General features: G+C 43.1%; 1 protein-coding gene across 7 annotated transcripts in view; it reads left to right on the forward strand.

The window, feature by feature from the left end:
- The window catches only part of TTC28 (tetratricopeptide repeat domain 28), a 645085-nt gene that overhangs the window by 534841 nt on the left and 84400 nt on the right, over positions 1 to 25844 (forward strand). For all 7 annotated transcript variants that reach the window (XM_082697968.1, XM_082697969.1, XM_082697970.1 and 4 more), the window contains 4 exons: positions 1095 to 1204; positions 2940 to 3069; positions 5245 to 5463; positions 7403 to 7568. In XM_082697968.1, coding sequence (XP_082554094.1) covers positions 1095 to 1204; positions 2940 to 3069; positions 5245 to 5463; positions 7403 to 7568 — 625 coding nt within the window. The remainder of the gene's footprint in view (positions 1 to 1094; positions 1205 to 2939; positions 3070 to 5244; positions 5464 to 7402; positions 7569 to 25844) is intronic.

Genomic DNA, 25844 nt, shown 5'->3' on the forward strand with positions numbered 1-25844 from the left:
TTCTAAGTTTTCTGAGTTAAGTGCCTTGTGAAATGCATAGTATTTTACGAGCACGAACCTGAATATCACTTCAACTGACTCAGTTCCTTTTCAGAAGTCAGAAATTGCACTGGCCCAGCATGCTCAGAGGCAGGCTCCCATCCACTGTAAATCAGATTTTAAAAAAGGAAGTCGTTCCTTTGTGCGTGCAGCTGTAGTGTGGGAACCTTCCTGTGCTCTTCTGCACAAGCTAACTCCTGTGTACAGAGAGCCAGATCATGAGGACACAGTGATGCTGAGAACTGCTTAGTGGCCAGGACAATAAATGGTTGCCCTCAGATTTGGCTTTCCCAAAGCTTTGGAGGTTTTTTGTGTCCCGAAAGCCAGAAGCTTGCTGTAGGTAAGTGACCCAAACTGCAGGTGTCTGTCTGAAGGCCACTAGAATGAGGACAGTCTCATTTAAGGCTTTCAACTCATTATGTACTTGTTCTGTAACCCTGCCGAGGCATATCAAAGTATCAGCCTTAAAGGAAAAACAGATTGGACATGAAATGCCTCAGTGGTGTCGGTAACAGAAGGCAGGGTCAGACGGTGTGAGTGTTCTGCTTTGGGGGAGAACATCAGATGTGTCTCCCATCGACACTGATTGGATGCTATGTACGTGAGATAGGGAAGAGTATTAGCTTGGCTTCTGTGCTTGACTTGAACTGTCAGGGAAAGCTTTTGCCTGCCAAAGAATTCGGTTGGATAAATTTATAGGCCAGAAGTTTTCATTTGCAAAGCTAGGGACTTCACAGCTGGGAGGGCAGCCAGGTTAGGTTCCATTCACGTTTCAGTGTTTCTGCCTGCCCTGCAGATCTGTTTCCTGCTGATAGCCATCACCTGAGCTCTTGCTGGGGCATCTTGGACTGTTCTGGAAAGGTTGCCACTAACACAGAATTTGAAGAGAATGTTTACTCTGCCTTGACTGATTCTACTCTTGTTCCGCATTTTAGTTAGCTCTGTTATTAACATTCTTTATATACACCTGGTGCAGAATTAACCTCCAGGACTCCTTGGCCAGGGGGGATTGTCTGTCTTCCGTGTGTCCTTAGCATTTCTCTATCTGATTTCAGGCTTAAGGTTAGCTGAGCAACTGGGCCGAAGAGAAGATGAAGCCAAAATTCGCCATGGTCTTGGCCTCTCCCTTTGGGCTAGTGGGAACCTGGAGGAGGCCCAACATCAGGTGAGTAGAAGAACCCCTGTTCCAAGTGGATTTTGTTGCCAGAAGCATGGAAGCCCTTGGGATTACTGTCCAAGTAGTGATGACGTTTGTTACAAGGTGCTAACCTCTGCACTTGGATTAGTGTATAGATTTTCCAGCCCAGAAGTGCTGAGCTTTAGTCAAGATTCCTGCTCACTTGTATGACAGATTTCTCAACGATTTCTTTAGCATTCTTGTGTTACGTGTTACCATTCCTCATTAAACCTTAATATGAAATTACATATATTTTATGAGAGAAGTAATTCAAGAATTCATAATTATTGGATTTAATGTCTTTATAGGTTTCTAGACACATCAGTGGATACTTCCTTCTCTCTCTCTCTCACACACACACACACACACACCCATACACATACACGCACTTGTACATACACACATACACACACAGAGTTCATGTTTCTGCATATGTACAAATAGTTGAAGAGAAGCCCACTCTCATGCTGGCTCTGGAGACTGGAAAGATCCTAGAGTTGTGGTTCCTCTGTCAAGCTGAAGGAGTTGTGAGATGGCATCATCCAAAATCACACACTCAAAGCTTAGGCCGTGTGTGAGTAATTCCTGCTGAGGCATTGTGCTAGGCCCAGGAGCACAAGGCAAGGTGAATCAAGGCTCCTATCGGAGGTGCTCACAGGAACTGATGAGGTGATGTGACTGAAATTGTGCCATGGCCTCCTGGAATGTGGTGGTGTTTCTCTCTCCTTTTTAAACTATTAAAGGCAGTTTAAAGAATTTAGTTCCTTGTTTAAAAAATTAAAACTTATATTACTATAGTGATTTGCAGTTTTCAAGTACTGTCACTCACTGAATTTATTCCTCAAATACCTCTGAGGGTAGAATGATAACCATCCCCTTTATAGAAAAGAAGAAACTGAGACTCCAAATCTTGCCCCAGGTCACAGGATGAATTAGTGGTAGAGCTGAGGATACTAAGTCTAAGTTCTTAATCCTAGAATTCTTTTTTTGTTTTTGTTTTTTTTAATTTGCATGAACTTAAAATTGGATACTATTCCTTGCATATAAATATTAAGAGAAAAGTCTCATGGAGAAGCCACTTGGAGCAGCAGGGGAGTGTCTCTGTAGGAATGTTGAGCATCTGGTCCTGTGGATGTCCCTGTGAGCAGGTGTGGCTGCGGGGAGCTTGTCCTGGAAAGACCTACTCCTGGTCACCGTGGCAGAGGGCAGTGTTTGATTTGGCTGAACTGCTTGCCAAAGCTGACCTCCTCCTGAAAGGATGGCTGCCTGCTCCTCCTCCCTCCCCCCATCCCAGCCTTGTTTCCAGCCTGGCTGCTCTGTACCTGCTCTCACTCTGGCCCTGGGGCTGAGTGAGGCCGGGGTACTAAATTATGGTTGCTTGAGGGCAAAAGGAGAGGCTTTGTTTGTTTTAATCAAAATCAGCCCTTGATTGGATTCATAGCTGATTTTTTTTTTTTCTTACAACTTTCAGACTAGAAGTCCATAAGCTCTGTCTTTTAGATCGCCTGGTCTAATTGAGCACATAAACAACCATCATTTCCTGGGTGTGATCTGATATGATGCCTCTTCCAGTTTACAGGAACCTACCTGGAAATGAAGATCCGTCCTTTCAAACCTCTTAAAAAAGTGTTTCTAGATTGGAGCACCAAGTTGGGTACAGAAGTTGTCTCTGGCCATAGTGGTTTCTGGGGGAATGAATGACATTCTTTGTCCCTACTTGCAGCTCTATAGGGCATCAGCGTTATTTGAGACAATCCGACATGAGGCGCAGCTGAGCACGGACTACAAACTCTCCCTCTTTGACCTGCAGACTTCGTCCTACCAGGCCTTGCAGCGGGTGCTCGTCAGCCTGGGTGAGAGCGGCCGGGGTTCCCACTTCTTGGGAGTGAGCCTGCCTGTCTGTGTCATTCCAGGGCTGCTGGGGCAAAATCTGACTCATGACGTCAGGCCATGAAGCTACAACTGCAGTCCAGTCACCGAACATGTGTCCGTTTAGTCAGCAAGTATTTATAGAGCACCTACCAAGTGCCATGTGCTAGTCCTGGGAATGAAAGGCCAGAAGGCCCAGTCCCTGGCCTCCAAAAGCAGTCAGCCTGGTGAAAGACAGACATCAGGGAGTCCTGTACGGTATGACGGGTGCTTAGGGTAAAAGAAACTCAGGTGCTGTGAAAACAAAGCATATTGGCAGACAGACCCAGGAGCTGGAGAAAGTGTCCTGGGGCTAGAGAGGCTTGAGCTCCTCTCCCTCAGCTTCCCTCCCACCACTCACACCTGTAGGCGTACCTGACAAGATAAGATGCCTGGCCTCTTCCCTGTTTCCTCTGCCACATAAGTCTTTCGTTTGCTGCTCTGTGAGTGTTTTTACTCTCTGGGTCTGCCCTCTGGGCCGTGACCTAGTCAGTGATCATTCTCCCAGGCCTGTGTGCTGGCTTGTACTGGGGCAGCATGCATTTCCCTCACTGGGGCCTCCGCTGTCCATCATCCTCTTTTAGCTGCCCTGTCTTCTGCCTCTTCTCAGGCCTGTCCAGCTCTGCTGGCCATTTCCCCCAACCCAGACCATGGATGGAAGAGGTATTTACCAGAACTAACAATGTCTTTGAAGTTGGATGTTGAGGCCTTGTCAGTAAGACCCTGTCCTTTGCTGTGTGTATCTGAATGCCCAGGCTTCCCCTTGAAAAACGTATCTATTAAATATGCTCATTGCCTGAGATTACAATTTATTATCTATTATAATCACAGTGTTAAGTCTGCCTAACACTTTGGGGCCGATTTTCCAACGTGCACAGAATTCATCCCTGCTGTTCCAGTTAATAACTTAATAGGGTAAAGAAGACATTTGCATACACACATGTAAATCCCCCTTTCTACTGATACTGGAACTGCAGGAAGCTAGGCATCCTTGAAGTGCTGTCGGAGTACGGCATCTGGTCTCCTGCCTCTGCCTGTTCTCTCTTTGGACCCTAGTTTGGGCAAATCTTCCCTCTCTGTATTTATGATGCAAGCAAATCCTCTGCATTATATTTCTTCTAAACACTCTGAACAATCCTCACTTGAAAGTATGTTGCCTTATACATTGTTGGTGCCCTCATGTGTGTGCATTTAGCTTTTAAACTAGATAACAGACTAGTCTCTTAGGGAAAGGGATCAGGAATTGGACTGAAAGACTGAAGAAAAGCTTTGAAAGAGAAAAGCAATTTCAAAGAATTAGAGACTTCAGAGGTTTAAACCCTTTGCCCGTGGGGACCGGAAGAGAAGAGAAACAAATGTGTGGGAGCCTAGAATGGAATGAGATCTCAGCCCTAACAATAATATCACCTGTTATATATGTGATACTTTGAATAACCCATTCAGGCATCTCACATGCAGCACCTTGGTCAATCTTTACAATAGCCTTTTTGAGATGGAGGGGGCAACTGTTAGGACCCTCCTTTTGAGCCAGGGTTGAGAGGGAATAGGACACATTCAGCAGAGGGACTGGCAGGTTTGAAGACACAGAGGTATCATGTGGGGGGATGTGCTAGTGGGGCTGGACAGTGTGATGCCTGGAGGGGCTGCATCGAAGAGAAATAGAAAAATGGTCAGGAACCAGGTCCTGTAGGTTTATCTGCCAAGGCCAAGTCAGAATCAAAGTTGAGCAGGAACGTGAGAGGGTAAACAGCATGCAAAGCATTAGGTCTATATAGCTAAAGTGAATGGGGTCAGACGCCAGGACGCCAAAGAGCAACTCAGGTTGTGGATTAGAGAGCAGGCAGAGCTGAGGACCATCCTCTGAACAAAGTTGGCTCTCTTGGGGTATGACTGTCGACAGGGAAAGCCTAATGGCTTGGGCAGGGGTGGTCTGAAAACGTGGAGTTTTAGAAGAGTGGCGCTGTACCTATCATCTGAGGCAGGGGGTTGGATGTGAACGGAGACTGTGCCCCACAGAGGAGTGCAGTGAGGTTTCCACCCAGGATCTCTGTACCTGATGGCCCTTTGTGGATAAACACACTCCCCCAGGGACTCCTCACCATGTGGCTTTTGTATCCTAGGCCATCATGATGAAGCCCTCGCTGTGGCAGAAAGAGGACGGACACGGGCATTTGCCGATCTTCTGGTAGAACGACAAACAGGACAACAGGACTCCGACCCCTACTCCCCAGTCACTATTGATCAGATCTTAGAGATGGTTAATGGCCAGAGGGGACTAGTACTTTACTATTCCCTGGCCGCAGGCTACTTGTATAGCTGGCTGCTTGCTCCTGGGGCAGGTAAGATCTCTTTCTATGGGAACTGGGCAATTAAGACACTAGACTGAGAAAGTCTAATGACTAGAGGTAGAAGAGGCACATTACCATAGATCAGACTAAGGAGCTGATGTCGGCTTTCAGCAAAACCTCAGCCACGGCCGATAATCTGTGGTAGGGCATTCAATTAATAAGACAGCCCAGCTTTCTCATTTCCCCAAGAAATCGCTGCTCCTCACTGGTGAATGTGGAAGCATTCATCAAGGAACACGAAGAGCGGAGGATTAATTTCACCAGCAGCCCTATTTTTAGGCAGCTGTTGTTCATTAGCTAATAAAGCGATGACTGGAAGTCCTAACGAGTTCTTTCTAGATATGATTTAATAATTGTGACCCTTTTTCAGGGTGAAGTTAGACTGAAATGATCCCAGCAGCTCTTATCACCATATATAAACAAAGTCTCAGGCTTGAAATTTCCAAGTTTAGCAGAACCCATTTTAACCAGTTCTGTTGTAAATCTGTTTCCGAAGTAAAAATCCTCTTTGATTAAATCGGCATTAAATGTTCAGGCTGTAACTGTTTCACTAAATACAGAACCACTAATTAGCTGTTAGGGCCATATTTTTTGCATAATAAAATGCTGATGGCTTTACCGTGTTGGAGACACACCAGATCCAATTAGAGTTTATTGACTGGGGAAGTGGATCTTATAATTGGGAATCTTTAAGAATGGGCTTCTTGAATATCTGTAAGCGAATTTCAGAAAGTTCAACTGCCAGGGAGAATTGACAAGATTTTCTTGATTGTGTTTCTGTCCCTTTGGTTTAAAAAAAAAAAAGGATGCTGGCTGGATGACAACTCTCTGATGCCTCTTGGGTTCTGAGCACTCGTGCCTGGAGTTTCAGTACCTTGGCATAATTTTTTAATAATCTTTCCCCCTTAATTCCATGTTTTTTTATGGGATTTCCATAAAGAACATTCTTACCTCTGACCTTTTTATGCTGAGGTTTTAGTTGTGATGTTCGTGGTGACTTGGGGAGTGTCAGCTGCAGTGGAATGAGTCCCTGTGTATGCCCCGCCCCCCAGTGGGGCACTGATGCCTGGGAGGACATGGCTGGTGATGGAGGTATCAAGCTCTTTCTCTCTGTCATTGTTATGTTTTGGGGACATGATTTGACAGGTGGTATGTCCAAATCCCTGTAATAATGAGCCATGTATAATGAGGCTCCCATTGTTTCTCTTTCCCGTCCTCTTTGCTCTTAATGAGACTCTGAAGCTTTCACTGGGGCTCTAATCCAATCAGAGAGGAGCAGCGTTTTCCAGGGCTGACACACCTCATTACCATTTGAGAATATGTCCTATGTTTATTGCCAGAAAACCACTATGGATTGCTTCAGTTTCATGCAGCCACAATTTTTTGCTCCTTTAATCCATTAATGATGGTTGACCAGTTAGTCTTATTTAAAAATGGTTTAAAATATTTTTATCTGGCCTTTATATGACGATGCATTTATTTCAACTAGCTTTTGTGAAATAAAAGGTCTTTGAGTAACACAGTTTCCACTTGGCTAGTTATATTTCTGTTCAGAATTTCAGTTTCTGGGGAGAATATACCTTGGCATGCTCGTGCACCATTCAGGAAAGAAAACTTTCCCTAGTTGATGCTTCTGAGAAGCATCTGTTTGGAAATACATATGAAGTAGTCATCCCATAAGCTTCTGAATATAGTGTCAAGAGCAGAAGCCTTTTCTTAAATTCCCTGATTTCAAGCACCAAATCTCTTGACAAAAGCTGTAGAAATGGGTACTGACCAAATTCTGGAAAGCCCTCACAAGACCTTGATTTCAGAATTTCTTCACACGGTTTGGATGGCATGCTTGCCCAAGAGGGCTACCCCCTGCCTCCAGCCCTCCCTCGCGTAACCCTGGCCTTGCATGATGTTGGCTGTGCCTGTCTGGTTTCAGGAATTCTGAAGTTTCACGAGCACTACCTGGGTGATAACGCAGCGGAAAACTCCAGCGACTTCCACGCCGGCAGCAGCACGGCTCTTCCAACAGCCACCAGCTCCGTCCTCGAGCAGCACATCGCCAGTGTACGAGAGGCCCTGGGAGTAGAGTCTTACTACTCGAGGCAAGTAGTACTCCGATCCCAGTCCCATTTTCAGACACGACCTCAGGGTGTTGGGTTTTTTCTCTCTTTCTTTTGTAAACATCCTGTTTGAGCTAAATGGAAGAAATCGATGGAATTCACACTTCGAGCGAAGTCTGTTCACAGTTGCTACAGGAGAGACAACTATGTGTCTCTGGAGGGCAGATCCCTTTGTGGCTGTCTTATTCTTTTTGGTAATTTCCTCTCAGATAGGGAAAGGTCTCCTCGGAGATGCGTGTTTTCTAAGGAGGGTTTGTTTGTAGGATGTTTAAACCTCCACATGACTTTGAATTTAACATACCAGCTAATTAAAACTGAGCTGATTTGGGGGTTATAAACCGATTAATAATGAGTTTGTTTGTACTACAGCTGAACACCTGTTTGAGAGAGTAATTTAACACTAGTGACAGGACCTCTGCGTTGTGGGGCTGAGGTGAAGGAAGTTGAACTCCCAGCATCGAGAATAGAGAAGGGAAGTGCTTTTTGCAAAGATCGTCAAAGATATATGCTTATGAAAACATTTTATCATGATTGACTATTTTACATACAGAATATAATTTTCACAAGCATCCTGCTGCTGGGGAAAATGGAAAGAAGAGGGGGCCATCCTGGGTGACAGTCAGATTTTCAGGTATCTCAGGCCTCCATCCTAAGTGTCAAGAAGGTTTGCAGGTCAGAGAATCTTGTGTTAGCTGGTGTCAGGTCTCAGGGACATCTGCTGGTCTCTTGAGTGATTCATTTGCAGTCATGGAAATCCCAAGACATCACCATAATTCTTTGGAAAGGCTTATCCCAGATTCCAGTGTGTGTGTTGGACAGTGCCAGCAGCTGGGTTGGTCTTTGGGTGCTTATGAAGTTGGGGAAAGTTCTTAGATGACTTGGATAATGTAATGTCAAGAGAGAAGGTGCTATTGGGTCTTCTAGCCGAACTCCCTTATTTAACAGAAGCCAGCGTGGAATAAGATTGCTGACAGCCAAGTTCGTGTCAGAGCTGGGATCACAACAATAGAGATCTCACCCAGACTCCCAGGCCACTGCTTGTTCTGTTTTTAATTATCAAAATTAATATCATATTTGTGAAAATAGCCAAAGCATGTAAAAATGTCATCTCCAGCTTCTGTGTGTATGAAGTATGAGCAGGCTTCAGCCACATGCACACATCGTTGTCCTATTTCTTGTATGACTGCAGTGTATCCTGGGGCATCCCTTCCCTTAACCTTGAGTCGTGGTGTGCTGATTACAGAAGCTTGATGGTGTGGTAGCCCCAAGAACTTGGAAGTATGGCTATTCTATGAAATGAAATTATACATGACCATAAACTCGGTTAGGCCAGGAGAGAACAAAGCTGCTTCAGCAACAGAATGGCACTGCAGCCAGTCCAATTCCATTGTAACCTGACCAGAGTTGTTGCGTATCCAACCAAAGTGAGTGTTAATGGGGCGCCTGGGTGGCTCGTTGATTGGGCCTCTGCCTTTGGCTCAGGGTCCTGGGATTGAGCCCTGTGTTGGGCTCCCTGGTCAGCAGGGAGCCGCTTCTCCCTCTCCCTCTGTTGCTCCCCCTCTCTTTCTTTCTCTCTCTACAGTCAAGTAAATAAATATTTTTAAAAATTAAAATAAAATAAAACAATGACAAAGTGAGTGTTAAAAGGATGGTTGGCCAGCAGTAGAAACACAAAATGAGGGAAAGAGAAGAGGGCAGATTTGGCAGTGCCCATTTCTGACACTGTCAAAGGGAAAGAGGAGCTTGGTTAAGGGACTTGAACTCCGATTGGAAGGCTGTTCCCACAGTAGACCTGCAGCCTTTGTGCTCTCTTATCCTTCCCCACTTCCTTTCCACAAATACTATAATGCCTGCTGTGTACTATATGTACTAGAGATCAGGAGTAAGGTGGTGAGTAAGACAGACATGGCTTCTATTCCCAGGGACCTGAAAGATCAGAAACAACAGAGTATAAGAAACCTTTTAATTAAAATTGCCATAGTGCTTAAAGGAAAATGCAGGGTAGATAAAAGGTGTAAGTGGGGGTGGGAAACCGATCTGGGGGAGCTGGGGAAGCTTCCTTGGGGAGGGGCTATTTGAGCTGAGCTCCAAAGGATGAGGAGAAATAGAGGAGATGAAGGCCACCTCAGGCAATTGCACAGAGGCCTTCAGTAACCATGGCGGAGAAGACCTCTCAGGTCGTCCCCTTGCCTTCCCATATTCAGGACTTCTGATTATCATTTGATTTCTCCTACAGGTGTACTTGCAAGTAGAGAATGTGCATAAGAACCTGGCATTGTGATCTGTACAACTCTGCTTGGCCAATGAACATGGGCTCTCAAGAGGCAAAGCCTTTTAGAGCACATTAATATGCGATTTTTAGATTTCTCTGAGATGAGATCATGACGGGACACAAGTATGCAATGCCTCTCATTTGAAACTTCTGCACGTGCTGAAGGGGTTTCTGCATGCCGCCTCTGTTATGGCACGCTGGTGACCACACCTGGGTCTTCTCCGTCCATACTAACCCTGATAGGGCTCAGCCTGCAGGAAAATAGGGATTTTACTTGATCCCAATTTTTATGGATCTAGATTAAGATTCACCATAAGAAGGAAGGGGAGGGGCGCCTGAGTGGCTCAGTTGGTTGGTAACTGTCTTCAGCTCAGGTCATGATCCTGGAGTCCCAGGATCGAGTCCTGCATCAGGCTCCCGGCTCGGCAGGAGTCTGCATCTCCCTCTGACCTTCCTCTTCTCATGCGTGCTCTCTCTCTCTCTCATTCTCTCCTTCTCAAATAAATAAATAAATAAAATATTTTTAAAAAAAGAAGAAGGAAGGGGACTACCCTTTGAGTCTTCCCAGTGCCTGCCCCCACCCCCACTGTGTATAACTACAAACACTTATGCCTCCACAGTTCTTTTGTATGAAACTAGAGGTTGAGTAATTTTGCTTCCAGGTGAATTTTGAATTGCAAAAATGGTTTTTGGGTTATAGTTCAACTCTTCATCAATGGTAGGGAGAGAAGAGAGACTGTAACTTGCTTAATCTTCCACATTAATCTTTTCCTTTCTGCTCTCTACAGAAAGCTGACAAGTTAGGATGAGTCCTTAGGGATCTGTCTCTAGGATGTTGGGTAGCTTGATGCTTAGCATGACTTTGTCGGGCTGCCCTTGGTAGCTTCGATGTCCAGTTGAGACTGCCAGAAATTAGGTCTTTTCTGCTGCTTTAGACTAGTCTTATTAGAAATTTATTCTTATTTTGTGAACTTAAACTGAAAATTGAACGCTTCAGTGGCATGGTTTGAATTTACTGGAATAGAGTTTGGTGAGACTCTGGTTTCTGCCTCACAGTTTCATGAAAATGTCAAAGATAAATTATTTTTCATCTACAAAATTTTTAGATATTTTTAAAGCCATAATGCTTAATAATAGTAAAGATGTGGTGAATGAGCAGTCTTATACAGTAGGGATATAAGTTGGTCTAGCTTTTCTAAAAATAGCTTTTTCAGCAGATTCAAAAATCTTTAAATCTTTAAATCTTTGGCCGTTAACTCCCAAATTCTCATTTTGGAAATGGAGTAAAGACGTATTCATAGGAATATTTATAATAAGTCCATTACAGAAAATTGATTGATTGATTTTTTTTGTGGGGGGAGGGTGGGACAGGGGAGAGGGAGAGTGAGAATCTTAAGCAGTTTCCAGGCTCAGCATGGAGCTGGTTGCGGCATTTGAACTCACGACCCTGAGGTCATGTCCTGAGCTGAGATCAAGAGTTGGACACTTAACCGACTGACTCACTCAGGTGCCCCATTATAGAAAATTCTAAAAGTCTAAATGTCCACAATAATTGAATGTAAAATTATTTTATATCTATCCAATATGACATCACATTGTAATTAAAATTATGTGTAACAGAGACTCTTTAGTCCATAGCTGAATGTTTATGGCAAAATATTAAGTGAAAACAGTAGAATATAGAATTATTATATATAGTGTAATTTCAGTTTTGTAATCTATACAAAATATGGATGTGAAAAGTAAGAAAAAAAGTCCTTAGGAGGAAATCGGCTATAGTGTTAGTGGTAATTATAGGTGGATGGTGGAATTATGGATGGCTGGCATTTTATTCTTTATGTGATTCCTTATTTTCATTTTTTTCACAATGAACATATATTACTTTTTATATGAGAAATAAAGCCATGGATAAACAATTCTGTTATTCAAAGGGGGGAAAAAAAGAAACCTTTTACAGAAATCAGTTTACAGAAAATAAAATCCAAGTTTTGGATCTTGACACCATGATCTAGCTCTAGGAAGTCATTCTGGGTTTACTTTCCATCTTGTCTCTTGGTGAACACCATGTTCTGGCTACCTTGCCTTCTTCTCTTTTCTCTAAATATACCCTGTGCTGCTTTCTCAGGCATCTCTAACCTCTAAGTCTGTAGGTGCAGCTCTCCAGCAAACATCTCTGCATGGGAATCTTCCAGGAATCTCTAGTCTAAAATATCTAAATCCCAACTCTTGAGTTTCCCCATTTCCCTCCTCAATCAGTCATTGTAATATACACCACATTAACAGAATGAAGAACAAAAACCACATGATGATATCAACAGATGCAGAAAAGTCATTTGAAAAATTTAACACTCTTGGGACGCCTGGGTGGCTCAGTTGGTTGGACGACTGCCTTCAGCTCAGGTCATGATCCCGGAGTCCCGGGATCGAGTCCCACATCGGGCTCCCAGCTGCATGGGGAGTCTGCTTCTCCCTCTGACCTTCTCCTCGCTCATGCTCTCTCTCACTGTTTCTCTCTCTCAAATAAATAAATAAAATCTTTAAAAAAAAAATTTAACACTCTTTCATGATATTAAAAAAAAAAAAAAAAGAACCCAACAAGCTAGGAAAATAAGGAAATTACCTCAACATACTAAAGGCCTTTATGTAAAGCTTGCAACTAAAATCATACTCATTGGTAAAAACTGAAAGTTTTCCCTCCAAGATAAGGAAAAAAGCAAGGGTACTTTCTCTTGTCACTTCTATTCATGGTACTGGAACTTCTAACCACAGCAATTAAACAAGAAATAGAAATAAAAGTCCTCCAAATTGCAAAAGAAAAAGTAAAATTAGGTCTGTTCACAGGTGACATTATATGTAGAAAACGCTAAAGATAACACCAAAAACCCTGTTGGAACTAATAAATAGATTTAGCAGAGTTGTAGGATACAAAATCAATACTCAAAATTCAGTTGCATATCTATATACTAACAATGAGTAATTGTTAGAAGGAAATTAAGAAAACAAACCCAATTATAATAGCATCAAAAAGAATGAAATACTTAGGAATAAATTTAACTCAGGAGGCGAAAGACTTGTATACTAAAAACTGTAAAATATTGCTCAAGGAAATTAAAGAAGACCAATAAATGGAAAGACATCCCATGTTCATGGATTGGAAGAACTAATATTGTTAAAATATCCATTACTACCCAAAGCAATCTGTAGATTCATTTTGTTTATTTAACAGAGAGAGATCACAAGTAGGCAGAGAGGCAGGAGAGAGGAAGGGAAGCAGGCTCCCCGCCGAGCAGAGAGCCCGATGCGGGACTCGATCCCAGGACTCTGAGATCACAACCCGAGCCGAAGGCAGCGGCTTAACCCACTGAGCCACCCAGGCGCCCCATCCCTGTCAAAATTTTGATGGTATTTTTTATAAAAATAGAAAAAAAAATCCTAAATTCATATGGAATCTCAAAGGACCCAAAAAAGCTGAAACAATTTTGAAGAGTCAAAACAAAGCCAAAGGCCACACACTTCCTGATTTCAAAACATCACAATGCTATAGTCATCAAAACAGTGAGGTACGGGCATAAAGACAGAGACACACAGGTTAATGGAATAAAGTAGCCCAGAAATAAAGCCTGCTATGTAGGTCAAATGATCTTTGACAGGAGGGCCAAGGCTACATATTGGGGGGAAAGGATAGTCTCTTCAACAAATGTTGTTGGGAAAACTGGATATCCACATGCAAAAGAATGAAGTTGGACCCTTGTCTTATATCATATATAAAAGTTAACTCGAATTAAAAACCCAGAACATAAGATCTGAAAATATAAAACTCCTTGGAAAAGCTTCATGACATTGGATACAGTTTCCTGAATATGACACCAGAAGCCCAAGTAACAAAAGCAAAATTACACAAGTGGGAGTACATGACATTTAGACTTCTGCAAGGCAAGGGAAATAGTCAACAGAGTAAAAAAATCAGCTTATAGAATAGGAGAAAATATTTTCAAACCATAGATTTGGTAAGGAGCTACTGTTTAGAATATGTAAAGAACTACTACAACCTAACAACAACAGCAATAGCAAAAACAATCTGATTTGAAAATGGGCAAAGAATAGACAGTCTCCAGGGAAGATAGTCGGTCAACAAGCACCTAAGAGGATGCTCAACATCACTGATCATCAGGAATATGCAAATCAAAACCACCTTGGTATGGATGGATATCCCCTCACACACATGAAGATGGCCACTATCAAAAAATAGGAAATAATGAGTGTTGGCAAAGATGTGGAACAGTCAGAACCCTTGTGTTCTGTTGGTGGGAATGTAAAATGCTGTGGCCAATATGAAAAACAGTATGGAGGTATGTTTTTTACCACAAGTAAAACAAAGGTATAAAAAGTACATTTGAGGGGCGCCTGGGTGGCTCAGTGGGTTAAAGCCTCTGCCTTCGGCTCAGGTCATGATCCCAGGGTCCTGGGATAGAGCCCCACGTCTGGTTTTCTGCTCAGTGGGGGGCCTGCTTCCTCCTCTCTCTCTGCCTGCCTTTCTGCCTACTTGTGATCTCTGTCAAATAAATAAATAAAATCTTTAAAAAATAAAAAAAGTATATTTGAATCCACCCACTCTGTCTCCACCACCACAGGCATAGTGCGGGTCCTCATCATCTGTAGCCTGAACTACTGTTGCCACCTCCTCTCATAGCCTTCCAGACGCCTTCACGCAGAGCGACCTTTCACAGATGTATTTGGGACTATGCTTCCTTGTTCTCCCCAACACCAGGCACCCCAGACTCGTCACAAAGCATCCCCCCTCAAAGCTTCTGAATGTTTTTTACATTTCACACTCCTTATGGCAGCCTGTAACCCCAGCTGATCTCGCCTCTGTCTGGCCATTGAATGACACCTCTGGTCCTTCAGCTTGACATATCCCTGTGTGGTCCCCCAGCCTCCTTTCACCACCAGGGCTATTCCAAGGGCTGTCCCACCTTAGGGTTTAGCGTGTGCCCTTCCTTCTATGAAGTTCTGCCCACTGCCGTTGGTATGGCGGGTTCCATCTCCTCCTTCAAACTCCTGCTTCCCTGCTAACTCCTCAGAAAGGCCTTTCGGAAGCTTGGTTTCATTCACTTCTGCATACCCAGTGCCTGGGGCGGTCCTGCAACATAGTCCATGCTGAATAAATGTTTAAATGGGCAACTGATTGACTCTCTGAATGCATTAAGTCCCTCTCCCTGCTGTCCAGAATTGCCCTACTTTTCCTACAGATATTCTAATCACCTGTGAGAGCCCTGTTCAAATCTCAAGAGGACCACCCAGAGACCCTAAGTCCGAATGAGGTTTTTGCTCCCCCTCTGAGGTGCCTAATAATAGCTCTCACTCCATTCTTTCTTATTTCATAATCACCTGACTTGTGTGTTTTCCCAGGCAGGGGGCGATACCGTGGGAAGCAGGTGCTATGTCCTCTCTGAATGCTCACCACTAACACAGTGCTGGCCTGTAGTGAGATGTCCATAAATTTGAATTTCAGTCACCAGAAGATGTGCTGTGAGCACACTCTCTGTTCATGCTGGGCCGATTTACTGCCTCTTTTCCTAGTGGATGTGAAATACACTGTGCCCCTAGAAATTGAGTCTCTGTGTCTTGGGGAACACCTTCATTCAATTACCCACAGCCTGGCTGTGGTGTCCTTGTTATAATGCAGATCGCTTTTGCTTTCCTTAATGGTATCTTGCTGCTGAAAGGAAGTGCAGTGGTACAAAGGAGTTTCTGAAAATGGATTTAAAATAAAAGAACTGCTTTTATTAAGTGTTTAATAAGAACTTCCAGTCCCTTCCTTCCTCCCAGATCAAAAGAGGCATAGATTGAAACCACTGCATAGAACATGAACCTCCCATAAGGGAGACGTTATGAATTTCAAAACACATCTTCAGTTCTTAATTCTGGTATTTGGCCAGAGTCTTGCTGTTTCCTGGGCACCCGGGACAGTGCAGTGACACTGGTGACACTGAGCTGACCAGTGAGAATATTAGTAGGTCTGGAAGGAGTGCTCCCAAGAGATTTTAGATAAGTTGCAAGCATAGGCTGCCCTTATAATAGGGGAAATATTCCTTCATTGTAGTGAATATTAAACCTTGATAAATTACAGCTGTTATTTTCGTTTCTTTCGATGCTTTTCTATATTTCTAATTTTTTTTACAGCAGGTTATTTTTATAATCCAGTGCATTTTCTTATTTCATGGATTAATCTAGGTTGTACCAATTTGTGAATACTGATGCCTTTCTGTTAGCTCTAGACTGATCACAAGTGGTAGCTGTTAAATCTGACAGTGCCAAGTGCTGGAGGAGATGTGGGTCCATGAGATGCCTCATATGGGCTGGTGCGAGAGTAAATGGGCACAACCACATCAGAAGACAGGTTAATATTACCTTCTAAAGCTGAACATTTATTTAGCGTTTGACCCAGATCTATGCAAGCATACTGTCCGAGAAAGGCTCTTGTACATGAGCGAGGATTTTCAGAATTGCACTGTAAACAATAGCAAAATGCTGGAAGCCCACATGACATTGTAAGAGAGTGGATGAGTAATAGACCCAAAATGGAATCTTAAGCCACAGACGAGCCACTGGAAACCCAAAGATGTGGCCAAATCTTAAAAATATAACCAGTGAATAAAAGCAAATCCTCAAATATTACCTATGGCATGAATCCTTTTAATAGATAAAACAACTAAAATAAAAATATGCTTTTAGAAATATAGCTAGATGCAATAAAATTTGTATAGAAAGGACAGGCAGGGGACGATGGCTATGGGATTTGGGATGGGACTTTCCTCGGGATGGGGAAGCAAAGGATGGGCTCCATGGGAGGTACACAAACAATAAGATGTGTTATTCTCTGGCTTTTGTTTTGGGTAGTGGTTTTGTGAGTGCTCATTAAATTATTAAAAAATTACTAAGTAAATCAATGAAAGCAGGCCATGCATGGATCAATGATGAAAGTGTGTCAGAAATAGAAGATTATGATTAATCCAATCCCAGAGAGATTCCCCCACCCCCAAAAAAGAAAAAAAGCAGAATTTCTTAAACAAATTACAAAAGCAGGATTGCCTAGTACGTATTTAATCCATGTAAATAAATGGACAGTTGATAAATTGCTTTATTTGTATCTGTTCTTTTAAGCAAGTACCCAAGCACTATCATTGTCATATTGTTTATTATTTTTAAAGATTTTATTTATTCATTTGACAGAGATCACAAGTAAGTAGAGAGGCAGGCAGAGAGAGCGAGAGAAGGAGGAAGCAGGCTCCCTGCAGAGCAGAGAGCCCGATGTGGGGCTCGATCCCAGGACCCTGGGATCATGACCTGAGCCAAAGGCAGAGGCTTTAACCCACTGAGCCACCCAGGTGCCCCGATATTGTTTAAGTTACAGTTTATTTTAAGTTACAGGCTTATTTTAAGTTACAGTTAGTATTTGAAAGTTTAAAATTATCTTTATAATATTTTCTAATTGTAGCTTTGTGCTAATCAAGACTGATCCCCCCATCAATCCAAACTAGTAAGTTTTTATTTTAAAAATCAAATTTTTTTTTCTTACCCCAAATCATTTTCAGAATTATGTGGAATAAAAGTAGATATAATAATTTGGGAGCATTTATTTTGTTTCATAAAACAAAGAGTTTCCCATTTCATTCTAAATTAGGGTAGGTTAAAAAAAAAAATTAGGGTAGGTTACCATTTTGAAAATATTTTATGCGATGTAGTCAGTCTGTGCCAGAGCTAGTTCTGAGCCTGGAGATACATGCATGAATAATAGCTGGAATTCTTGGCCTTGCAGTAGCTCACAGTGTGAAACATGCAACAAATGTATAAATTATTAATCTACCACGTGCAAAATGTTATGATAAAGGTCTAAATAAAGAAGGCTCCACCTCCTTGCTCTGCCTCCTTGGAGTTAAGGCAGTTGGTTCAAGAGGCCTCCACAGAAGTGACATTTAAGCTGGACCCCAGAGAGTGAAGGGAGAAAAGTCAAGTGAGCAGAGGAATTCCTCCCCAGGCAAGGGTGTAGAGGAAGGAAGGGCCTGTGGCCTCCAGATAATGAATGATGGGCGCAAGAGGAGGTCCATCTGTCTTCTGCTGTAGAATTGTCCTCTGTGTCATAACCACTCAGTGCAGCCTCCTGGGGTTCACCTCGTTCTTGCAAGATCTGAAGGTGAGCCCCCTTTCTGATGGGGTGGGTTTGCCTGTCTGGGTCTCATGCCCTGTCTTCTTGAGACATGGCTGGGTCCAAAAGGCAGGCTTTATCTATGAGGTGACTCACTCAGGCTCGGCTATCCATGTTTGAGAAGATGATGCCAGATTAGGGATTACATCACTGAAGAGACACAGCTGCAGAAATGAATGGAATGCACTGGAGACTCTGGTCTTATGCCCTGATTCCCAGATTTAGATTCCTTCCAAAAGGATGAGTACAGAATAAATTCAGAAAGTTGCATTCAGTAAGCTTCTTAGGGTATCAGCGGCTTAGCAAGAAGGATAAGTGGAGTTGGTCTTCTTGTCTGACCTCTGAAGTAGCTAAATTGAATCCCCTTTTATAGGTCTCATGAGCTTTTTAAAAAGCAGAATTCTTGAAATTGCTGGGTTTCCCCTTATACATGGGAGGGCTAATCTGGTAAATGGTAGAATCCGCCTAAAGACAAAAAGCAAACAGCAGTGATGTGGGGCAAAGTGTTCTATGCCTGTTGTTCGGCCTGTCTGGTGCCTGGAACTATGAACGGCTTGACTTGCCCTGGGTTTCACTGACATTTCTGTTCCCAGGCCCCAGAGCACTAGCTTGTTTGGTAGATGCCATGAAAATCTGTCAGGGGCACTATTTTAAACAACATTTCTCAGACATTTCTTTAACTCTTGTCTCCGATCCTTAGTTCCTGGTCCCAAAGCTTGGGATAGCATCCCTGCTAGAAGAAGGGCTTGGTTGGGGGGAAGGGGCGGGGCAAATCTCTTGACCAATCCAGACCTTCAGCTCTTCTCCCTCAGTGTCACGTCAGCTGTTGGCGGGCTGTTGCCATGACCAATTTCGTAAAAATTCTTTGAACTAATCAAATTTCAATATCCCTGACTTTGTATACCCTGCCCTTTGCCCTGGTGAAATTCCCTGGCCTTTTCTTTCTGATTGATTCTGTGCAGCTTTATCTAACAATCGATATTTAAGACATTTAATATGTAGCTCTTGACTTAACTTGCTTTGGGAAAATGACCCAGTATAGCCACCAAGTTCCTCTCGGAACCGGCTAAAATAGGTATTGCTTTTCATCCCATTTGTCCTTTTATGATTTGAGCACAGTGGTTAAGGAGGCCCTGGAGAGGTACCGTCCTTAAAAGAGCACGTTTCATGGTGTCAGACGCCCAGCTCACGCTGTATGAGTCAGGTTTTCCTCCAGTAGGGTCATGAACACCTCAAGATTTCAGAGACTTGTAACCACAGACATGTATTTCTTGCTTTGGGGCTGCAGATTAGCTGGAGTGGTTCTGCTTAGGCTCCCTGGTGGCCTTAGGTCCCTGTGTCTCATCTTTCTGTGACCAGTGGTGACCAGACAAGACTCTCCTCACAGCAGAAATCAGGATTGCAAAGGACCAAGAAAAACAGACACTTTGAAAGCCCTGCTCGCCTCTGGTCCACTGATGTTCTGTTGGCTAAAGCAAGTCCCACATCAAGCCGAACATCAGCAAGGCAGGGAATATCTGTCTCCTGTGGAGTGAATACAAGCCTAACAGTAACACCGCCTCCCTCTGCCCCTCGCCCATAGAGGCCTGGAGAGAGAGAAGGATGATCCTTGCTCAGGCCTCATGTGTCTCTTCCCTTCAGTGTCTGATGGGTGACCATATTTCTGCTTGTATCTTTCTCCCCTCAACGTAGCACTCACCCAGCTGGGCAAGACTTCCCACGCACCCCTTCCTCTCCTGTGGCTTCCCATCTTCCTCTCACTTACCCTTGGCTACTTTATTTTCCCTTGGAAACATAATCTTCCTCGAGGACAAGGGTCTACATCGCTGGCCCCATGTCTCCCTCAGTTTTGAGACTTGACCATCCCCCTGGAATTCACCTCTAGGTCAATAAATGCACGATCAGACCCTTGCTCAGGCACCTGCCCAGTCTGGCACACCGTGACTCCCAATTTTCCCCACTTATTTTAAAGCCTCCATCTTTCCCCCACAAGTTCTTTAAATCGTTAGTCCTTAAATTTCCCTTTCCTATATTGCTGTTCATGTAACCAGTCACTGAACTCTGTGTGATCCTGCTCGTCTGCCCTCTGTGTGCCCTGCAGTCGTGTCTTATCTGTACGTTACTAGCCCTTGGCAGTGCCTAGCCCTTAAGAGGTACTCATGCCTCCATGAGTATTCATTGAATAAGGGGGGTTGGAAGAGGAAAAGACCGAACTGCGGGAGTCACCTCCAAACTTGGCCACACACGGTCGTTAGAGCATCTTTGAGTGTATGGGCAGCCTGTCATCATCAGTGTAGCAAAGCATGACCCAAGCGATCCCATGTGTCTGAGTCACTGCTCTAGCCTTTTCTTCCCACTCCCACCCCTGTGCAGTCCCATGAGGGCAGGGCATCATCGAGGACACTCAGAGAGGTGTACTTCTCCAGATCTTGTAGACCTTGAACTAACATCCACATTACAAATTTGACCCCATAGGCCAGCCCATGAAACTCTTCTGATTCACAGTAACGCATTAAACTCATTATGTCTTCAAAAGTAATGAGATGCTCTTTCTTCCCTTTTGATAGACTTATGCTAATGCAGTGAGGAGTCAGTGCTAATAAGCTGGGAGAGGCAGAATTGATTTAAGGATCTGTCACTTCCAAAAACATACTGTCTGATGGAGACAAAGTTATCATCATAAACTTGTCTTTTTCTTTATTCTTGTGCATGCTGCTCATCTCACTGCTAATTAGAAACATCGGGAGAGAACACTTCATTTTTCTGGCAGCTCTCACCAAAGCTTTCTGCTTTTAAGAAGGACTGAGTACCTTCCTATCGCAGGATGTGGCTCCTATCTAAGTGACATTCATCCCTCGCTCCTGCCTCAGCATGCGGGCCTCCCGCAGGTGTGATGCTGATGGGGGGGGGGGCTTCAGTTCACTTTCTGTGTCCTCACCTTTAGTGTCACTGGTGGATCAAGCCACAGTAGACACTTCCACCTAAAGCCAGAAGCTGGATGGACCTATCCTGTCCATGAAAGGAGATAGCCATGGAATAACTTTCAGATCTTCTGTAAGTTCAAGTACACAGCTATTAATTAGACCTGATGAGGTTGAAACTGTATGTGTTCACATACTGATTATCACCCCAAGGTTGGAGACAGCCATTCTTGGGAAGATCAAATAGCAAGACCAAGGGATACATGACATTGATTTCCTTTCCTGCAGCCATCCACGGCAAACCCTCTCTTCCTCTGGACTTCTTCATGAGGCTTTCGCTGCCACAGTCCTGTCGATGATTTAGGAAATCTCTTTAGGGTTGCTGTCAAGTCTGGGTAGTCCTACTGCTATGGGTTTCACTGTTTCCTTCTTGGCTGCCCCTAATCACAGTATTACTTACTGCATGAGGTTCATTTTTTCGTGTCTTTTCCTCCCTACTGGACTCGAGAGCCATTGAGGGTGGGGATTAGGTCTGCCCACTATCAGGGCAGTACCTGGAATGTCACTGGCGCTCAGGGAAATTAGTCATTGAATGACTAAATGAGATGGGTCCACCTTTCCTTTTTTGCATATAAACATGGTCTCTTCCTAATTACATGAAAGCTCAAGCTGGGAACATCTCTGATCAATGCTAGAATTGGTCTGGCTGTGTATGAGAAAAGCCATTTCCAAAGAAGGATACAGAAGGAGCAAACAATGCTAACAGCAAAGTGAAAAGAAGAGGAACAAGAAGAGTGTGTGTTTGCACAAACTTTCTTTCAATCAAGCATAAACTAACATTTTATTGTATTTTTCTTCTTCTCTGCTTCCTCCTACTTTAGTTCAGTATTGAGTTTTAAGCCTCAGAGATAAAAACTCAGCATAGTTTATAGTGGGTAAGGGCTTTGGATTACAGCACTTTTGAATGTTGGAAATGGCTAAATTTAAAAGAGGTAGAGAATTATAGTTGGCAGAAAGTTACAAGGAGGAAAAAAGCTATTTGTCTAACTTGTCTTTGAAAATGAATCAAACAGGCAAGAGAGTCCAGATTCTGTACAATATGAGTCATTTCGGTTTCCCATCACAGATAGGATTTTTCAGTGAATGGATACAACTTTGATTTCGTCTTACACTCTTAAATAATATTAATAAATCAAGGTGCAGAACATGCGTTGGTGGGTGCTCTGTAATGCCAAGTGAGTGCTCGTGTTTTAATTCTGACTTCCTATCAGGACCTCTCAGATTGCCAAGAAGGGAAAGGGCCTCTGTTGGCCATTTTCCATGTGTCAGACACAGGTGTGCAAACTCATAGATGTTTTTATTATCCTCTGAGTCTGTGCTTGTGGTCCCTGTTATATCTATCAGGAAGCTGAAACTCAGAGCCTTTTAATGAATTGTCAAGGGTTCTCACAGCTAGTTAAATGCTGGAAACAATTCAAGGGTGGGCTTTAGAAAGGGCTTCTCAAAAACAAAGAGTGCCAACATGCCTCCTGGGGCTCTAGAATTACATCTTCAAATGCTTTTGTTTGAGGATGAGAAAAAGAACTACAGAAAATGTCTCATTCACTCCTTTACAGACTTTGACTGTCCCTTGGGAGATTTTGGTAGACTTTTTGCCTCCCTTCTGGAAACCTCCATTGAGTCTCCCATACTGGGTATCGTCCAATCTCACTGGCCTTAGCAATAGATGGAAGCAAGAAAAATGTGGAAAAATAAACAAGATGGAAAAATAGAAAAAGATTCTGTCACAGTGCAGTTGAATACATCATTTAAATCATCTTACTACAGTGAATTTGAGAGCAATGAGAGTGGTTTCTCATTGAGAAATAAAAGTCCTTTGACTTGAAGAATATTTTTAAAAAATAAATCGTTCATTACCCTAGGTATTTCTTGAAAGGAAAATCATCCATATCAAGACATATCATGAAAGAAATAATTCAACAGTCCTTGAGAAGTTACGTATTTTCTACTCGAACATTAAAGTAATCGTTTAATCTTACGTACAATTCCCTGAACTCTCCCTAAATAATTGCCTTGGTGATTTTAGCTCAACCTTGAAACAGACTTGGATCTGTTGTATATTTGACTTTATTTGAAAGAGAAAAGCAAGTTTAAAGAACTAGAAACTTCAGAGGTTTAAGCCCTTTGCCCGTGGGGACCAGCAGAAAGGAGGGAAGCAAACGTGTGGGAGCACAGGATGGAGTGAGGTATCAGGTCGAACAATAACCATGCCACCTGTTATGTACATGGTACTTTATAGAACATCTATCTACCAGGCATCCTCGCATTTAGTGCCTCAGTTTACCTTTCCAGTAGCCATTGGTGATAGGTAGGGAGGCTCTTGGGACACCTCCTTTTGGGAGAAGGACACTGAACCTCAAAGACTGACTTGTCCAAGGTCACACAGCTAAAGAATAAAGTCAGAACTTGAACCCAGGCCTCCAGCCTCTGGTCTTCTGCTCTTTCCATCAAGCCATTTATCTCTCAAGAGGCAAGTATTTATTGTGGATAAGCTCTCGCTAGATTTGCCAAGGCTCCTGCAAAATCTTTGACTGCAGTGGAGCTTTTCCTATGTTTGAGACGTGTGAATGTTGCCTGAGGTTCATAACAGTATTTATAGCAATGGAATTTGAGCTGGGGTAATGAAGTTCTGAATTGTTCTCTGCGTAACACTAAGCTTTAAGAGGAGCTCAGTTTAAGTCAATGGCATATGAGTAAACTGGTCTACTTGGACATAGCTTGGGCATGTGGGTTCCAAGATAAATCTGCAGCTGCTTAAATAAAAGTGGAAGAAGAAGAAAAAAACAGAAAAGAAGAAGTAAATAAGGTGTCACTTAGTGTGATGCAACTCTGGTTGCAGAACAGCTGTGAAGTGTTTGGAATGAAGATAGTGTGGACAGTTTTAGAAGCCGTTTTCCAAGTAAGTTAGCCTGGTGTCCAAATTTGAAATCTTCTATCCATTTTGTCAATAAGCAGCTGTTTGCTGAATATCCCCATAATGTCAGTCACTGTGCTGGGCCCCAAGGATTCAGAAACAAGGCTCATTTCCTGTCCTTGTGGAGCTCACAGACCAGCAGGTTTGTGGGTGTTATGACTAGAGACATCCAGAAGCACAGGTGTAAGTTTCACAAAGGTCCATCTTATGATGGACACCCAGTTTACCTGCCCCCCCCCCATTTCCTAGTCTTTTCTTGAAGTTGGAATTTTCAGTATTTCATATTAGAAGACATGTTACCATAAATCTGATTTGTGATACACCTAGTTAGCAAGACAGTCATTCAGCAAATATTTGTCAAATGCATACAATATGCCTGGTCCTCTGCTGGGTATTGATTGGGGTTACAGGAATGAAATCAGTAGATTTCCTGTTGCAAGGTGCTCTCAGTCTAAGAGGGGAGAAATAATACACAGGCATACCCAATCCGGACTCTGCTGCTTACTCTCTGCATGACCTTTGGCAAACAATTTAATCTCATGGAGTTTTTGTAACTATAATATAATGCTGAAAAGCAATAGGCTAGAATTGGGCACATAAGAAGGCTTCATGTAGTTGCCAATTATTGTAGTTGTCAATTATGAGAAAGGTAGGAGAGATACATAGAGGTCAGAGAAGCCACTTGTGCCTCAGGGAGGGCTCAATCAGGAGAGGCTTCCTGGAGGAGGGTTTTTTTTTAAATAATTCATCACTTACATTTAATACCTAATGCTCATCATAACAAGTGCCCTCCTTAATACCCACCACCCATTTAGCATATCCTCCCCCCATCTCCTTCCATCAACCTGGAGGAGGTATTGCTTGAACTGAATCAGAGATGCAGTGCGTTTTTGCCATGCCAACACAGCAGCATGAAAGGTGGAGCATGGGGCACAAGCCAAGGCATGCGATGGACAGCTGCCACACTTAAGGAGATGCAGGGAAGGTAGCACAGTTGAAATATAGGGTATAGGGAGGACTGGGACCCAAACACACCTTTATATAAATGCAAGGGGGCCAGATGCTGTGTGACAGTGGTGGGGGGTGGTGGTGGCCCTATAGCCAGGGGCCAGAGGTTTGCTTCTAAGAAAGACATGTGGTCCAAATTGTCCATTTAGAACTTGAGATCATTTTGCTCTCTCTCCCTGAGTCTCCTGGGTTAAATGTTTTACATTGTCTATTGGCGTAAGGAAAAGAAGAGAACCACTTTAAAAACCTGCTGGGCAGTGAAAAGCCATGTTGAGCTTCTGAGCAAGAAATATTGTGCATGCAAGTGAGGAAAGATTCACTTTCTATTTCTAGAGGAAACAAGAAATAATTTCCTAATTTGGTCTAGCAAATACTATAAGAGTAAGTCAAGTATAAAATATGTACATTTCCTAGTAATGTCTTTGTGTTGGCGGAAATTTACCTATCCAGGATATACATTCAGGGGGACCAGAAAGGTCTTGGCTGTGCATGGTCTAAACCAAAATCCTTTCTCTTTAAACCCACCTGAAACAGCCAGGGCCTGAGTCCATGAGAGCCTACAATCTGAAATGGTATCAGAGTCTCTTTCTATCCTGTATACTTTTAGAGTTAAAAATCAAATACTTTTGTCATGGTGTCAGTGAAACTAAAGAAAAATGAAAACAGTAAAAAGAAATGGTCTCCTTTTTCTGAAGGGCAGAGGAGGCGGTGACTTGAGCCATCTTACCATATGCTAATAGCAGAGCTGTCCAAGGAGCTCTCGGGCCCTCAGCTTAGCCATAGAAAACACCTTTTCTTAAGTTATTTTGGCCTTATAGGTTTTTTTTTTTTTTTTTTTTTAATGAAAAATGATCACAGTTAGCATGCCTGACCTTTG

Source organism: Mustela nivalis (assembly GCF_964662115.1).
Source record: "Mustela nivalis genome assembly, chromosome: 14".
Lineage (NCBI taxonomy): Eukaryota > Metazoa > Chordata > Mammalia > Carnivora > Mustelidae > Mustela > Mustela nivalis.